Consider the following 18,170-nt stretch of genomic DNA (forward strand, 5'->3'; position numbering starts at 1 on the left):
CTGTCAATAAAATATGTTTCATTTGTACCTCGTCTGAGCTCTGAGAATAGAAGAGAATGAATTAAAGAAATTGCAAGTGGCACACTCCACCTTGCTGCACGTTTGAGAGAGAAAACAAAGTAAGATGGGGGGGTTAGAGAAGTGTATCTGTGCATTTCCTGCTATGAGTTGAAGTGTGTCGAACAGAGAAGAGACTACTTCCTCTCCTGCGGTCGTGCGTCAGCCGGCGCTGAGAAGACGCCACCGCGTTTGGGGCGCGCACAAGCGTTCGTGGTGCACCATGAGCCGGGCGTCGACAACCAAGACGGAGAACGTGCGGAGCTCCCTGCTGAGTCTCCAGGAGAGTGAGGCCTTAGAGAAGCTGCTTGGCAGAAGGTGTGCTGTAAGTTGCCACTTCGGATCTGTGTGTGTGCGTGCGCGTCTATTCAAGCCATACCTCGTTTATCGAGTTACAGTACATATTTGAAGAAAATACCATATGCTAGTGTAGTCCTAGAAACCCTAACTTTGGCATCCATAATGTTGAAACACTAACACAGGCTTGAAATCCTACTTTGAAACGTTAACCCTGGCTTTACATCCTACTTTAAAACCGTAACCTAGTCTCAAAACTCGTAACACAGGCTTGAAAGTCTACTTTAAGACGCTAACCCTGGCTTAAACCCTATTTTGAAACCCTAACCATGGCTTAAAACCCACTTTGAAACCCTAAACCAGGTTTAAAACCCTAACACAGGCTTCAAAACCTGCTTTGAAACCCTAATTCTGTCTTTTGAATACCCAAGAGAAACCCTAACCCTAAACCCCAACTCTGACTGTCAACCTTACTTTGACACTTTAAAAAGCCTAACCCTGCTTGAAATCCCTCATTTGAAACCCTGACCCAAGGTCAAAACCCTAATACAGGCTTGAACCCCTACTTTGAAACCCTAACCCAGGTAAAAACCTAACTCAGGCTTGAAACCCTACTTAAAAACCCTAACCCTGGTGTAAATACGCAACTTGAAACCCTAATCCCGAAACCCAACTCTGGCTTCAAACCCTACTTTGTAACTTTATCCTGGACTCGCCCAAATTCGAAACCCTAACCCAGGTTTAAAACCCGAACTCTGGCTGAAAAACATAACCCCGGGGCGAAGCCGTTATTTAAAAAAGCTGAATTGAAACCATAACCCTGTCTTGAAAACCCCTAATTTGTAACCCAACCCCTTGTTTCTAACCCTTAACCTGGCTTGAAACCTTCATTTGAAACTCGAACCCTTGTTTGAAACCCTCATCGCTTATTTTCAAGACCTCTTTAAAGTCACATTCTGTATCTCCTGGAGCAAGTTGACAGGAATATACTGTACGCTGCTTGCATGAAATCATCGAAAAGGAGGTAGTTGCAACAGGAAATGGCGCCTGAAGCATTTCTTCCTCTGGTGTCAGAATTAGACACAGGCTCTTGTGCTGCTGCAGACGTCTGTTTTTCATCTGCGAAGCGAAGCTCTCAATGCTGATTAGAAAACCTCGGAAAGCATGAAAGGAAAACAGGAACTCACAAGTCAAAGTATATCTGCAGAGCTTCCTCGAATGTTGTGTTTGTGTCTATGTGTGTGTGCAGTCCACGGCTACTGCAGTTGCACAGTTGTTCATGGCCCTGCCTCACAACCCTTCCACGTGGAGCCTGCAGCACACTGGAGTGGTCTGCCTCATTAAAGACAACCCCCAGCGCTCCTACTTCTTTCGCATGTACGATTTGAAGGTAACAGGAAGTCGCACACCAAGGTCTTGCTGAAGCCACGCAAGAAGCCTCACACCACATGACAATGAAATACAAATCGGACTTAAATCGCCAATTTTAGGACTTGCTTGGCTAAAATGTAAAAGCGACTTGACTTAGACTTGAATTACATGCCAAGTCTTGCCTGTTTACATTTGAAAATCTGCATTGTCAAGATAGCTTGCCGTAGGGGTTGAACAGATTAGTCAACTAATTGACAACTAATTGACTATTTTGCTACTCCTTTCGACATTTGAAGCTTGAAGTTGACAAATCACTAATCCCGTGATTTTGGCATCTCGCCTTCCAATAGGCCAGTGTACAGAAAACCCTCGACTTGGACTATAACGCACTGTGGCAATTACAGCAATTGTGTGGGTTGATTAGTTACACCTCAGCGTTACAGTGAAAGTGCGTATGATATCTCCGAGTATATAAATACTGAACAGTAGAGGGCCAATTATTGATCCATGTGGAACCCCGCAAGTGACATTATCCCCGTCTTACAACACGCTACGCTATGGAGCACAAGATGAGACCGCCCAGCTTGTTAAAAAGAAACATGCCACTAATTTAAAAACTTACTTACTGGTCAATTGTATTTTTAATCTCCTTTATTTTCTATGCCTGTCTGTCGAAATATGTATTTATGTGAAACCAGTCCGTGGGGCAAGAAAGGTTCGGGACTGTTGTGTAAAAAAATATCAGTGGCGTCAATTAATTAATCAACTTCAACTAGGCTTGATCACATCATAAAAGACCATCAACAAATCTTTAGCTGTCCAAAACCTAGTGTGCCATTAGTTTTCTTTTTGAAATAATAATTATTTTCTGTGTAGAGTGAACAAATCTGGCAACCTGGCACGATGCTATGATGTAAATTACAGAACCACCTCATGAAGCAAGTACAGTGGTACCTCGACTTACGAGTGACCCAATTTCTGAGTTTTTTTTAGCTACAAGTCATCGCTCTACTGATTTTTTTGTGTGTCTTGATTTGCAAGCAAACATTTTAGTTAGGAGCGCTAACTAGTAGCAGCAAACTTGACAACAAGCGGCAGAGTGAACAATTCTGCAAAAAAGTGTCTGAGTGCTTGCTTCAAGCTATTTATTCCCATTTCCAGTTGAGGTGTAAACATAAAAGTGACAAGTTCAATGGTAACACAATCACAACGCCATAGACAGACTAACGAAATTGGCATTGATGGTGCGGTAGTTACAAACCTTTCAGCAAAAAAAAAAAAAAAAAAAAAAAAAAACCTTCAAGCAGCAGATATCTGAACACAAGTATTGCAGCAACATACGTAGACAGACAATATAATATAATAATAATAATAATATATATTTATAATAATATTTATTTACTCTCCACAGGCTGGGAGGCAGCTGTGGGAGCAAGAACTCTACAACCAAATCGTTTACTCCGCATCGCCACAGTTGTACTTTCACACCTTTGCTGCCGATGTAAGCGTGCCCTCATTTGACATTTCGACACTCTCTGTGCGGTAATGTCGTGTTTCACAAATGTTTGCTATTCCGCCTGAGCCGTGCAGGACTGTCAAGTTGGACTGAATTTTGCTCAGCAGCAGGAAGCAGAAGCCTTCAGAAATGCTGTCGTGGGGAAAATCAACCAAAGAAGCAACCGCCAAGGTACTGCTATGATTTCTGGCCATTCAATGAGTTGTTTTTCGATGCTCAATACAAGAGTTGTAGTCAACATTCGAACCCTAACCGCAGACAGAAGAGTAAAACGATGCAAAATAAAAGCGAATACAAATAAATACATATACAATCCACTGTACAATGTGATGCACACAAAACTACAAACAAAAAACAACTAAACAATATAATAATATTTACAGTCATAAATAACCAGACAAAATCTTCTCCAATCAAAATACTAATTTCCCTTCACAGAATGTATCTGTGTACAAAAGAAAAAGAAAAAACTAAAACTTTGCATTCAACTTTGCCAAAATGCGTTCCAAGCAGTTTAACCTTAGTGACTTTTTTAAAAGAGCAAAAATATGCTCAACTTCCTCTTCGTGGAGTCTGTTTCACGCTGCACTGTAATTGGCCAGTCTGTGTTTGCAGGTAAACAGCACTCCCTGCTGGCTAATGGTATAAATGTGTTGTGCATAAAAGTACACAGTATGTACATTACTGTATATAATAAGTACTAGTCACAAAAGGTTAGTGATGTTGGGTTTTCAGGATGAACCTAAAATGCACTAGAACCTTTACATGTATTTGATCCATGAGTGGATCAATACATTTTCTGGGGGGAAAAAAATGTGAATTGAATCTTTATTATACTGTTCCCATTTCGACATGATGAGGACCGAGTTGACTCGTAACAATTGATCGTTATTACAAGGCTTCAAAGTGGACATGGCCACTGAGCTTAAGTGTATCATCGCCACGTTGCAACAGAGGGACTGGAAGAGTCCACAGAAAGACAGACGTGGACGTCCCTTGGACTTTTTTCTTGGAACAAACATGAATTTTGCTGTGCAGCTCCTTCCGTATGAGAGAGCAACAAGTTGTGCAAAATGTAGCGAAACATTGAATTAGAGACACGCCAAAGAAGTTGTCCACCTGTAAAGATTAAAGTGCATTGAGGGGCCTCCTGAAATTTCACCCGAAAGTCGAACACGGCTAACTTTTTGTGAGTGGTGTTCACACAATATATACTGTATACAGTTTTTGCTTTGTTTTTTTGTTTTTCACAACGTGAACTGGGTTTTTAATCACTTCCGTGTTTACATTTTCGTGTAGAAAGAGGATCCCTTCCTCCTGTCCCACCAGACAAAAGTATGTAACTTCTTCACCTCTCTACAAGGGTTACCTCGATTGATATGCATCAATAAATCAACAGCAACCCTTCATGTACTGTCCTCCAAACGCAGCGTCCGGTAGCCGTAGTTCTTTTCACAAGGCCTCTGCCGATATCCCGAGCCCCGATATCGCTCCACGTTACCGCTTGATGCGCTCCGCTTCCTCACTGCGGGCTGGCAAAGGGAAGAAGGACAAGAAAGACAAGAAAAAGGGCCTCTCTAAAGCAGACATCGGCGCCCCCAGTGGATTTAAGTAAGTCAACTTTAGAATGTTTGGCTTTTGGCATTTTATGTCCTATCTTTACACAGGCCCGAAATGTACATTTTGCTGGAGACGTGTTAAAACTTACTTTGTCGAATCGAGTGCCGCAAATAGTTGTCATCTCTTAAAACCCATAACATTTGTTCATTTACTCCTTCCTGCCAGACACGTTAGTCATGTCGGGTTTGACCCCAACAATCTGGACCCCGACCTGTGCAACCTTCTCTCCCAAGCCGGCATCGGAGAGGACGAGATGAGGGATGAGCAGACCTCCCAGCTGGTCTATAACATCATCGAGCGCTCAGGAGGCATGGAGGCGGTCAAAAGGGAGGTGCACAGAGGAGGTCAGACGTGATCATTGCTCCCTTACAGTTTGTGCCTGAAAGGGGACTTTTCATGGCCAATTGACTTTCCAGACGCTCTATGGTGGCAGTTTGGTAGAAAGTAAACAATTCTTCCAAAACGAGACTTCAAGCTATTTAATGCCACTCCCAGATAAGGTTGACCTTCAAACTAAACAAAACAAACCATTGCATGTGTACATGCATTTAAAACAACCACCCAACTTTGTCTTCTACTAGCTTAATGCTAACAAACAATGCAAAACACCACAGACGGGCTAACAAATAGCATCTACATTGGGTACGGAAAGTATTCAGACCCCCTTCAATTTGTCACTCTTTTTTAAATTGCAGCCATTCGCTAAAATCTCCCCCCCCCCCCCCCCCCCCCTCATTAATGTACACACAGCACCCCATATTGACGGGAATTGTTGACATTTTTGCAGATTTATTAAAAAAGAAAAACTGAAATATCACACAGTATTCAGACCCTTGGCTCAGGATTTAGGAGAAGCACCCTTTGGAGCTAATACAGCCATGAGTCTTTTTGGGAAGGATGCAACAAGTTTTTCACACCTGGATTTGGGGATCCTGTGCCATTCCTCCTTGTAGATCCTCTCCAGTTTTGTCAGGCCACTGTGCTCATAGGAACCTTAAGTGCAGCAGAATTTTTTTTTTTTTTGTAACCTTTGCCAGATCTGTGCCTTGCCACAATTCTGTCTCTGAGCTCTTCAGGCAGTTCCTTTGACCTCATGATTCTCATTTGCGCTGACATGCACTGTGAGCTGTAAGGTCTTATATCGACAGGCGTGTGGCTTTCCTTATCAAGTCCAATCAGTATAATCAAACTCAGCTGGACTCTAATGAAGGTGTAGAACCATCTCTAGGATGATCAGAAGAAATGGATAGCATCCGTGTTAAACATATGAGTGTCACAGCAAAGGGTCTGAATACTTATGGCTGCGTGATATTTGAGTTTTTCTTTTTTAATAAATCCGCAAAAATGTCAACAATTACGTTTTGATTCTGTCAATATGGGGTGCTTGTGTGTACATTAATGAGGAAGAAAATGAACTTCAATGATTTTAACCAAAGGCTGCAATATAACAAAGAGTGCAAAATGTAAGGGGGTCTGAAAACATTCCGTACCCACTGTATGTGGCAATGGTTTAAGGTTTTAAGGGACAGATATTTGAACACAAACAAAGGCTCAGCACATGTAGACAGACAATATCACAATGCTCACAGGCATATATTCTTTGTAAACGATTAGTATAACTGCAGCTTACTGAGTCACAGCAGTGAAACTCTTCGTGTCTGCACGACTATTATACTGCGGCAGTAAAACAGCGTTGAATGTTTACTTGGGTTATCTTTGTCTGATATTTCAATTTGTTTGATGGTCTTGAATATTAAAATGGGGAAACTAGGCAAAATATCAGAATTTTGAGAATTGCTTTTTCACGGTCTGGTGAAAAAAGATATTCTACCATTTCTTTTGGTAGGTTCGGCGGTCATATTGTCACAGAACCCTATATTCTGTGGGCCGGTCAAAATGTGGAGAACGGCCGCCGGTGAACGACTTAACGCGCATGGTGTTGTTCTGTGTTGTAGCTGCTGGGCCTCCACCGCCTCCACCGGGCAGACAGGGGCCTCTGCCTCCTGTGCCGGGCTCGGCCAACTCGGTCCCGACACCTCCGCGAGGACGTTCCGGCCCCCTCCCTCCCATTCCGGTGCATTCGCAGCGAGCGCCGCGAGGAGCCGTCCCGCCGCCGCCCCCGTCCAACCGAGGCTGCCCGCCGCCGGCTCAAGGCCCGCCGCCGCCGTCCTCCAAATCCTCTCCCGTGCCGTCTTCAGGCTCTGCTCACAATGCGCCTCCTCCGGTGCCGCCGCCGCACCATCAACGCACTGCCGGTTTCCTACCTCCGACCGCCCCGTGCCCGCCCAGCAGAGGGGTTTGCGGAGATCCGGCGCCACCTCCGCCGCCGCTGCCCCCTCCGCCTCTCCAGCTCCCGTCAGACCCCCGCACACCTCCTCCTGCTCCCTTTGGCAGCCAACCACCACCCGCTGCTTCATCTTTGACTCGAGCAGACACCAGAGGCGCTCTGCTGGATCAGATCCGACTGGGGAAGAAGCTCAGAAATGTAAAACCTCATTTTTCTCTTTCATGAATGATGCATTCAACCCCGAATCCTTGTTTACGCCCATAAACAGAGCTCGAAAATATATCCTTTACTTTAAAACCTTCATTTAAAAAATTACATCTGGCTTGACTTGAAGCCCAACCCTTGTTTGTAAACCTAACCCAGGCTTGAAAACCTTCATCACTGTTCCCCTCTCTTGAACTCAGAGAGTAATTGCTTTCTAATGCCGTAATGACTGTAGTTTGCGCGTGTGTGACGTGTGCGGTGCGTGTGCTGCAGGTGTCCGAGTGTCAGGATCAAATGGCGAGCCCACCGGCAGAGTCGTCCGAGGGCATCGTTGGCGCGCTCATGATGGTCATGCACAAGCGGAGTAAAGTCATCCATTCGTCAGGTATACGCTTCGCTTATCCCAGCCCGGTTTCCACTAAGAGCGGGAAAAACAAAGACCGACGTGTGTTGGTGTTCTCTTGCAGATGAAAGCGAAGAAGAGGGTGCAGCTGATGAAGATGACGACGACGAATGGGATGACTGACATTCAGTCGACATTTGTGTGGGTTTGCGACATTGTTTTGAGGCAGAGTTTAGAATTGCACATACCTCAATACTTTTTGGAAAAATAAGAAATAAAAAAAACTTTAAAAAATATATACTTCTTGGAATGTCAAGAGTTTCCCTACAATAAACTATGTCTGGACGATCAAGAAACAAAAACAGAGCCGACATCAGTCCACTTATTTATAACAATACACTGTACATTAAAAAAATGTTTAACTTATTGATAACATCTGTGCAAACATCCCACATTTACCGCCACCACTGACAAAGTGCATCACCATTCGGCACGTCTTCACCACTCACATACTCGGGGGGGGGGGGGGGGTTTGGGGTCAGGACAGCACAGGACTGGAGGGGCAACATCCAGATGACTTATCTTAACAGTATATTAATATTTTACACCTTACAGACATCATTACACAGCAAGGCTGGAGAAGCGCAACAAACGACATCCAGAAGCATGCAAACATTGATGAAATGTCATCGTATCCTCATACAATACAACAGTATTCCACTTGCCATATATATTATATTCACAATCAATATATTACATTTGTTTTCAACATACTCAAAATTAGCACACTCGTGGTTTTGCCGGTTGACACCTTCCTGTGGCACCCGGGTTACATGACAGTCAGCCATGTTGAAAAACATTGCTTTTCCTCGCACCGCTGGGTTTCAGTGTCAAGCCGTCTGAAGATAAAACTATGGTGCATACTTGGTTATACACTATTCACAAAACGTTAGGGATATTCATTCAGCTTTCTGGTAAAATTACAGGATTAACCTAAAACGCAAACGTATTGGTCCATTCATGGATTAAATATCTGTTGTGAATTTTGCCGTTCAGGTCCTTCTTGAGCAAAAAGTAATGAAACACTCAACAGTGGGAAACGTACATTTAAAAGTTTAGTAAAGGTCAAATTAAAGGGCGAGTTGAAATTTTATTTCATTTTTTTAAATCACTTCTTTCATAAACTGTCAGTACGAACGTGACAGTAGTTCACGAGTCAGTGGAAAACATCAGCCCTCTTGTCCTGCAATTATTCGCCATTATCAATGTGACAAGATTTCCTAAAAGTGATATTCTGTCAAAATCTGTCTGGTTGAAATGGCCACGCAGCACGGTGGACGACTGGTCAGTATGTCTGCTTCAGAGTTCTGGGCACCCGGGTTCAAATCCGGCCTCATCTGTGTGGAGTTTGCACGTTCTCTCCCCCCCCCCGGGCCTGCGTGGGTTTTTTCCGGGTACTCCACCTCAAAAACATTGCATGGTAGGTTAATTGAATAAAATTCCCGTAGGTGTGAATGTGAGTGCGGATGGTTGTTCAGGGTGTACCACGCCTCTCGCCCAGGGTGAGCTGGGATAGGCTCCGGCACGCCCGCGACCCTAGCGAGGATAAGCGGTAGGGAAAATGGATGGAATGGCCACTTGAACCAGAGTACCAAGAATTTGGAAAATCGAATGATGGCTTCTGGGGAGAAACTGGGTTTTTTGTATCAGACAGACAAAAATGGCTTTTGGGGGGATTTTGTGTGATATCGCATGGAGAAAATGTGGTCAGAAAAAAACCTTCAGATTAGGGCACCACCAATAAGCTCGTACAGGCGAAATTCCGACGGGTTCTCCAATTCGACGTGTCAAAATTAACTTGACATTTCACCATAAAAAGTCCGCTAAAATAGCGCAAATGGAAATGTTTCCTGGATTTATTTTCGAGGCATTCAAAGTGCTCATTCCATGTTTTTTTTTGTTTTTGTTTTTGAAAATTCCACAAAGATGGCGACCACGCTGCTACTAATACGATTTTTAAGAAACAACTGTGCCCAAGGAAAAACAAACAAGCAGAGAGAGAGAGAGAGAGAGAGAGAGAGAGACAAGCCATGACTGACGAGTTGTCAATCATTTGCCATGCAATTGCGGGCACATACATAGTGGGCACATTCCCGCAGCCTGGCGCTGACCTCTTAGGAAAGTCCACCCCCAGGTTTGCTCACAACTGCTCATAAGATGAGCAAACAGAAGCAGCGCAAAGGGGCCATTAGCAACATTTCTTCTTGACATTTAAGTCAATCACCTCTATTTGAATTTTAATTGTTTTACATTCCAAAAAAAAACACAACTTCAAACGATAACATTTAGTGTTATAAGTAACACTACTATTACGAATAAGTCATGCTACCAAAATGGCACCCGCGGCTAACGTCGGCTTGTTTAGTTAGCATAGCTAACGCTGCCATTTTCTCAAAGCTGGATATATGTTCTCTGTGATTATTTATCACGACTACGCACTTTTATACTCGCATGCGATTATGAGTGGCCATGTTTGAGAATCGTGCTCGCGCACGTCAGTGATAGCCGCCACTTCGGTTGGACTCGAGGGTGTGTGTGGGGGCCGGATTAGTGAAGTAATAATAATAAAATAAAAAAGTGCATTTTAGGTTCATTCTGAATTTTCACAAAAAGCCCAATATCCCTAACCTTTGGTGAGTCATTTATGTCATAGTAGTCATGTGGTTGTGTGAGGGATATACTGTGGTTGGTCTGGGAGGCAAATGAATTCGAAAAAAAAACGACTTCAGTTGTGACTATGACCTGAACTTGAAAGCGTAACAAACAACAACTACACTGGAACCATTGGAATGCGCTCATCAGTGGGGTGTGCTATCCACAAAATGTACCCACTCGGTAGAAGACAAAACCACCAGTGTGGTGCTTGAATGGCATGACAGCGTTGACTGTCAAACCAATGGAGGAGATGCACAAACATGCATGAAAAACACCAATGAAAGTCCAGGCGGGCAGAATTCAGAGGGCTCGAGCGCCCTAACCGAGCCCTTGCTCGTGGCCCTCCGTGTGCCGCCGGCTGTTGCGCTTGCGCTGTTGTTGCTGTTTCGGACTGGACTGCTCCCAGTAGGACTGGCAGTACTGGTTGATCAGTCTGATCTCAGGTGGGAAAGGTGTGGAAGCAAGGGACGATCGCGCGTTCTGAGTCTTGGGCTCTTCCTCTTCGTCGTCATCTCGAGCGCTGAGAGCCAAAACGATGTCGCGATCGAGGATGCGCAGCGCCACACGGGCCACCGTGTGTTTGAAGTTGTTCTCTGTGGCCAGGCAGTGATACAGCCCCGCGTCTGATCCGTTTAGGGACTTGAGAAGGATGCCGTGGTTGGTCTTCAGGACATCTCCGACGCGGCTCAGCTGAAGATTTAAACAGCGAGAAAGAGATGCTCTTAGACAGGCCTGTCCAAACTTTTTCTTCCATACACAGTGGTGCCTTGAGATACAAGTGACCCGACTTACGAGTTTTCCCGGATACGAGCCGCCGATTTTTTGCATTGACTTGCGAGCGCACACTTTAGATATGGGCGTTGTAAGGTGGCACTCAATTCAATTCAACTCATTTCACAGTAAGCAGCAGTTTGCCAAATAGTGAACAATTACAGTAAGCACGAAAGAACCTCTATGCGGTTTATTGCCACTCCCATTTCAAGTTTACTGTTAAACTAAACAAAAAGAGAATTACACCCTGTGTATTTAAAGCAATCACATAGCTTAGCCTTTACGTCTGCTAGCTTAATGCTAACGCTAACACATAATGGCAAACACCATAGGAGGTGTTAGCATCAACCATTTAAGCACAGGATATTGGAACACAAATGTTGGAGCAACGCACGTAGACATAGTATACGGCAACAATAGTCACCGGCATATATTCTTTATCCTCTGCGTAAAATGACTAATATTACTGCTGAGGAGTTGAGGTCTCCTCTGCCTCCATGTATATCCATATGTCTGTATTATAATGCCACCAAGTGGCCAAGACACACACAACAGAAGGAGCAGCGCAATGTCCACTGAAGTGACAAAAAATAGTTTCATTTTTTCCCCATTCTATTTGATTATGTCATTACTCTATGTTTTTATACAGAAATGTATATACAGTAAAACGCATAATAGTTTGAGAGTGCTATTTTTGGGGACATACCGTATATGGAGAAGGAAGCAGTGACTCGGCGTGTCACATCAATTATGACGAAGACATATGTCGGACAGGTTTACGCACCTGACACTTGATCAGAGTATATGTATGCTCTGTCCCGGTCCCAAGCAATGAGGGAAGTATTCATTTCAACGCAAGTTCCTCACCACTTTCCTTTTGCCATCCCTCTGGAAAAGCCACTTGATGGTTGCCTGAGGAGAGCGAGGCTGACACTCCAAAAAGGTGCTGCTACCTTTCACCCCGAACTGCACAGTTTCTCGCAGACGTTTCTCCACTGTAAGCGCACACAAACGGCATCAGTAACAATAAATGCTTTCTTCAAGATAAGAGGTATTTTTGGATTCGTTGATATTATTATTCTTATATTATAACAGGCATGTTTTTGGGACTGTGGGAGGAAGCCAGAGTAACCGGAGAAACCCCACGCAAGCACGGCTCGGATGAAATTTGTATTTTAAAAATTAAAATGTCCTAACATAACATTCAACTTGTGTATTTATTTTTTTCTTGTACTGTTCAATTTTTAAAAAAAATAGGAATGTGATATGTTTTATTATCTTTTTTTCCAATTTTAAATTACAAATCTGACAAATTTGCAGTTTATTTTTGAAAATAATTAAAAAGTGCAATATCATGCAACATTCAACTTTGTATTTTTTTATTCTCTTTTTTAAAATAAAAATAGCCAATATGTTGTAAAATTCAACTTTCAAAAACTATTTTATTAAAAACTAAATATATATCTTGTAACATTTACAATATGTATAGTTTTCTTTTTTATTTAAAAAAAAATGCTTATCACATTCAACTTTTGCATTTAAAAAAAATCCTGTAGCATTCAACTTTAAAAAAAGATTTAAAGAAACCTGTGTGATCTTGTAACGTGATTGTTTTTCTGATTTTAAATAACAATATAATTGATAAATTTGTATTAAACTGTTTTAGGAGGGAAATATTAAATTCTAATTATTAAATGTATTATTTCATAAATAATTGAAGTGTGATATATTAAAGCACTCAACTTTTTAAAAAAATTAAATACAAACTAATCTGATATATGTTGTAACATTCAACTTTTGTATTCTCTTTTCTTAATGGATTCAACTTTAAAAGTAGTGTGATAACATAATTCATAATCCCCCCCCCCCCGAATATGTATATAAAGTAGTGCAACAAATTTTCTTTAAACTCTAAAATAATTACATTTAAGTGTAATATCTTGTAACGTCCTTTTTTTTTTTTTTACATTTTTCATTTGAAAAAAAAAAGTGTGATATCTTTTAACATTTTAAGTTTTTTTTTTGTTAATGTGGGCCATGCTTTTAATTTATGATGAAATACTGTTCAAAAATTGCCATTGAAATTTCACCTTCGATGTATTTAATACCAAAAAAAAAACAAAAAACAACAACAACAAAAAAACTGCAGCCAACCTTTGGCGTTAAAGCCTCGACACTGCCTGAGAGGATCGCCATGCTTCACGTCCTGTCTTCTGCTCCTCCTGCGACAGAGACGACAAAACCGCCGTAAGTTTGGTTGTCGGGATTTTGTCAGCAATGTGCACGGCACCTCTTGGTGGAGGGAGTGAAGGCCGAGCAGCTCTCCCCGTCCCAGGCGCAGTAAGGGTCCCGGGCCAGGCAGCAGTCGGAGCAGGCCCTGCCGTACACGCCGCAGCGGTGCAGCGAAACCTGGGTCAAGCCCGCGTCGGACGACACGTACAGCTGTTGCTGCAAGACGTGAGCGAAAGCATCCAAGAGGTGAGTCGCAATGTGCGCGCAGAGATGTGAAGCACTGTGACGCTTGCTTACTCTTTTCGATGAGATCTTCATCGTTTTGACAGGGGCTCTGCTCTGTGTAAGATTTTTAAAAAGACATTCGGACAAAGCATAAACATTAAGGTTGACTTGCGCTTGTGACAAAAAGGTTAAGAAAAGACATACCCGGAAAACCTCCACTTCCTCGAGCGTTAGCTCCTCCATGCTGGTGGGGTCTTTGGGCAAAACTATGACTTTCTGGATGGTGCCGCAATCTGAGGCAAGTCAAGAGTCGTGGTCAGAATAACAGCAGAGTGTGAAGCTCCTACCCCTTAGACAATGGCGCTTGCGATACGAGTTTAATTTGTTCCGTGACCACGCTTATAACTCAAAAAACTCTCATCTGAAATCATGACTAATCATCTAATGCGAAGCTCCAGTATGTGGTTGATTTAAACACAAAAAGGTGTCATTCGCTTTGTTTAGTTTGACAGTAAACTTGAACCGGAAGGTGCATTAAACGGCTTGAGGCCTCTTTTTCTTTTTTCTTTTTTTCTTTTTTCCTTCACTAACTGCCAAACTGCTCCTTATTGTCAAAAGAGTATGCGTTCATTGCCAGCACTCAGATAGCCTGCTTGACTTACTTGACGTCACATCCACTTTCCCAATTGAAAGTAATCAAAATACTATTAAAATACTATGAATCCATTTCTGACCATCACAATGTTTTTGTTACGCGTTTTGAATTCAGAAAAAGATGGTAACCCTCTTTTGCACGAGCCGAGGGTTATCATACCCAAAATGTTAAGCAACATGCCTGTGAATGCTTTCAATCATCCAGGTCATTTCACTTTCAGGGCATTGAATCAATGGCAACTGGACTGTTCATTACGCTAATGCGCCCTAACTAAGCCTTGTTGCATGAACTGATGAAGCCTGCTCGGATGAGAGGCGAAACGTCTTCCAAGACAAACAGAACAGTCCAGTTGCGATCGATTCAATGCCCTGAGAAAGCGTAGTGGCGGTGCAATCAGAGAATGGTTGGGCTTCTGCCCCCCCGAACGACATGCGACATCATGGTGAAAAGATGACTAAATGTCCATTACTTGGTAGAAAACCGAATGTCGTACAGCTTCCTGAAACGTATTGTGCTGCAGTGCTACCGTGTCTTCCCATCACGCAAAAGTGTGTCAGTCGCAGCCTCACCTGTGCCCAGAAAGAGCACCTCGTAGCGTCCATCCACCGCATCCACCTGATCCACCACCAGGGCTGTGAAGCGGTAGTCCACGCCAGTCCTCACCACCAGGGGGCGACGGTGGATGGGATACACAGGGTGGAACATGAGGGGATGGGCCCGGATGAAATTGACAGCCTCGTCAGAGAAGCTCTTGGAGGAGTGGATACCAGGGGTGAAGGTTCCTCCTGGGCACTGCGTGGCAAAGAAGAGGTGCGTATGAGTCCTTTGTTTTTGCGTCCGTGTACCTCAGAGGAGCCAAGATGGCTGAGACGAACCGTTCCCGGTCTTGGATACGGAATCTTGCCGTTGTACTCTGTCCATTGGTAATTGTGGCCGTGCTTGTGGGCGAACGGCCCGTTAAAGACGTTGCGGATGTCGGCCATGGAGTAGACACAGACGGCCGAGCCCTTGAACACAGAGCTGAACACAATACAAATAATGGACAGTAGGTAAAACGAGTCTGCTGAATCGGAATTAGAAAAATATATGTATACATTTTAAACAGGCAGTAAAAAAAATAAAATAAATAAAAAAAAAAAACTACAATATAAACAATGCCATGTACTGCTGGTCAGAAGAGGAGGAGGCAAAGGTTTAAAAAAATAAATAAAATAAATTTAATCCGACCCCTTTAACATCAACCAAGATCAGATATCCACCAAGAATTGCAATCTGAAATACATCCATACAGAAATACAGCATTAAATCTCTGGGAACAATTGAGATGAAAAAACACAGGACTTTTTCGACCCATTTTTGAAAAGTTGAATAGAATAAAGAAAATGCATTGTTTAAAAAAAAAAAAAAAAAAAAAACAGCCTTTGAAAACAAACTATGTATTTCAGATTCCAAGATGAAAGGCGAGACCAAATTGGGATGCACTACGCGCCTACTGCCGCAAGTTTTAAGTTTTGACTACCAAATGAAAAAGGAAACAACGAAATGATACACAAATTCTACATACATCTGAAATGAAAAGCGAAATCAAGCACAGCACTGCTGTCGGAATGTAAAAATGTGAATTTATGAGGCTGCTGACCCTGCGGTAGTGAAGAGAGCGAACACCATCGGGTTCCTTTCGTCCTGCGTCGGCTGAATGAATACATCACCTGCGAGGCCAAGCGTGCACAAATCAATAATAGAGAAGTTGCCGTTAAAACGCAATCACGCTTCTCGTCGTCTCCGCCTCACGTAGTTCATCAAATCGCGTCTCCACTCCGTCGTCGCCGATCACCGAGCAGATAAGACGAGCTTTAAGGAACGTCGTCCAGCGGTTCACCAGAGATTTCTGACCCCCTTCGTCATTCTAGACACAAAAGAAATGAGGCCGTAGTTCATTGTGTCCAGTAACGCATTTCAGGTTACAAGATTAAGAGCATACAGTGGTGCCTTGACTTAAGAGCGTGGTCACGGAATTAATGAAACTCGAGAATCGTCATCGCAAATATCTTTCCCCATTCAAATGAATGAAAATGCTGGCAATCCGTTCCAGCCCCACAAAAAACAGCACACAAATTTGCTGGAACACATTTTTAATAAGCACAATAGTGCTCTACAGTATTGTACTTAATAAAAATCGACAGTAATAACATAATAAAATATAAAGAATTAAACAGTTTATGCATCAATGCCCATTGACATTGTGCTGCTCCTTCTGGTAGGCACACCTTGCCCACTAGAAGGCACTATAATAGAAACATGCAAAATCCACAAAGAAGACTGTCGCAACAAAGATCAGTAAGCTGCAGTAATATTAGTTGTTCTTCGCAGAGGATAAAGACTATGCCTGTAAGTATTTTCATAGTCAATCTAAATGTGTTGCTGTATTGATTGTTCAAATATTAATTGCTTTAAAAAAGAAATTAGAACTACCGTGACAGTCACGCTAGTAAATCAAATGTTTGCTCCCAACTCAAGACGTGACAGCTCGTATCACAAAAATGTTGGATGTCCGCTCACTCGTAAGTCGAGGCAGCGCTGTATTTGTACTCTTGACTCACCAGACACACTCTCCCCACCCTGGCTAAGACATTGGGGCTTGCGCCACCGCTCGAGTCTAAACTCTTCTCGCGGAAAAAAAAATAGAGCTTGTCGTCGTTCCTCTCCGCACTGTCGGGGATCTGCTGGATCTGAACAAACACCGGCTCTGGAGGAGGAAAAAATCAGGTAAGCAGGGAGAACGATTGAGACGAGCACCTGTTGAGTAACGAGACAGGAAGCATAACCTGTAATTGACAACATTTACGTCCACATACCCTCCATTACTCACCGTTGAGCCACCTGGAATCGTATTGCTCCGTCCGGATGGCGCTTCTCCCGCCCATGGTCCTAAATAGAGCTGCATCTGTGCTCATGAAGTCGATATGGACCCCTGCATACAGGTTACCATCTACAGTGGAACATATACAGAAGAAGGAAAAAAACATTTAAAAAAATGAAATAAAAAAAACACAACATATTTTGTCTTATATTTTTATGCTGTTGATCATGAAAGGATCGTACTAATAAGAACTGCAACGTTCTCCTCTTTGGGATCATAGGAACATTTTCCCTTGCCGGAGTCCACATACCCGGGAACCAGCCGAAACAGGTAGTCCTGCGGAGACAGATTACAGTAGGCCTAAAAATAGATAGCTTTAACGTCACAAGGGAGCACAGGAAAATCATAAACAAATCAGTGTCCCAGTTTGGACTCTTGAAATATTTAGCAGCGGGACAATGTTTCCAGGTCCGCTGCTCACAGATTTTATCCACGAATGCCGTTCGAGGGTTAAAGGGGGGCTGTAAATGTGCTCACCTCTGCCCTCCAGCCTCTGTTGATGAACGTGCAGATGGGCTGGTAAGCCCCCGTTCCACAAGTGTAGAGGTGGGTGCGGTTCCACGGCTCGATCAAGCGCACAAAGTTGGCGCATTCGCCCTGGACAACGAGGAATTCAAACATGGTCTTTACGCGCTCTCGATTTTGAAAGCAAAGAATGTAAATAACATGATCCCACCTGTCTTCCCTTTCCTGTCATCTGGCATTCCCCTTTTCTCTTTGGAGATGCTGGCCAATGGATCTGGTTTGAACACACATACTGACTTATTAGAGAGTGGGCATATATTATCATTTATTACATGGTGTTGGGAAGAAAAGAAAAAAAACACAATAAACCAACAACGAAATTGGATGTCAAATCACAATCACAATATTAGTGGAAAAAAATTGCAATTTGACTATTTTACTACAGCAATTAATGTTAAAGCTACCAGGACTACTTCCAGTTTTAGGAACATC

At 43.0% G+C, this 18,170-nt stretch overlaps 2 protein-coding genes across 4 annotated transcripts in view; one reads left to right on the forward strand and one right to left on the reverse strand.

Moving 5' to 3' along the window:
* Window positions 1-173: 173 nt before the first annotated feature.
* On the forward strand, window positions 174-8,233 carry wasb (WASP actin nucleation promoting factor b). Of its 3 annotated transcripts, none has more exons than XM_061674746.1 (10): window positions 174-382; window positions 1,604-1,744; window positions 3,137-3,226; window positions 3,316-3,412; window positions 4,541-4,576; window positions 4,672-4,852; window positions 5,027-5,205; window positions 6,817-7,346; window positions 7,626-7,737; window positions 7,820-8,233. In XM_061674746.1, the coding sequence occupies exons 1-10, from the start codon at window positions 281-283 to the stop codon at window positions 7,876-7,878; spliced, it is 1,527 nt and encodes a 508-aa protein (XP_061530730.1). In that variant the 5' UTR covers window positions 174-280; the 3' UTR covers window positions 7,879-8,233. The 3 variants fall into 3 exon arrangements, with proteins under 3 accessions (XP_061530730.1, XP_061530739.1, XP_061530747.1); XM_061674755.1 differs by having other exon boundaries at window positions 3,349-3,412; XM_061674763.1 differs by having other exon boundaries at window positions 286-375.
* Window positions 8,068-18,170, reverse strand: part of LOC133401568 (semaphorin-3F-like) — a 33,520-nt gene continuing 23,417 nt past the window's right edge. The window contains exons 4-18 of the mRNA XM_061674734.1: window positions 17,890-17,952; window positions 17,691-17,810; window positions 17,396-17,489; window positions 17,163-17,282; window positions 16,894-17,039; window positions 16,085-16,199; window positions 15,933-16,002; window positions 15,169-15,313; window positions 14,863-15,085; window positions 13,843-13,931; window positions 13,711-13,752; window positions 13,472-13,629; window positions 13,336-13,403; window positions 12,049-12,176; window positions 8,068-11,100 (exon numbers count right to left, since the gene is read on the reverse strand). Coding sequence (XP_061530718.1) covers window positions 10,729-11,100; window positions 12,049-12,176; window positions 13,336-13,403; window positions 13,472-13,629; window positions 13,711-13,752; window positions 13,843-13,931; window positions 14,863-15,085; window positions 15,169-15,313; window positions 15,933-16,002; window positions 16,085-16,199; window positions 16,894-17,039; window positions 17,163-17,282; window positions 17,396-17,489; window positions 17,691-17,810; window positions 17,890-17,952 — 1,953 coding nt within the window. The 3' untranslated portion in view covers window positions 8,068-10,728. The remainder of the gene's footprint in view (window positions 11,101-12,048; window positions 12,177-13,335; window positions 13,404-13,471; window positions 13,630-13,710; window positions 13,753-13,842; window positions 13,932-14,862; window positions 15,086-15,168; window positions 15,314-15,932; window positions 16,003-16,084; window positions 16,200-16,893; window positions 17,040-17,162; window positions 17,283-17,395; window positions 17,490-17,690; window positions 17,811-17,889; window positions 17,953-18,170) is intronic.

Source organism: Phycodurus eques, chromosome 1 (assembly GCF_024500275.1).
Source record: "Phycodurus eques isolate BA_2022a chromosome 1, UOR_Pequ_1.1, whole genome shotgun sequence".
Lineage (NCBI taxonomy): Eukaryota > Metazoa > Chordata > Actinopteri > Syngnathiformes > Syngnathidae > Phycodurus > Phycodurus eques.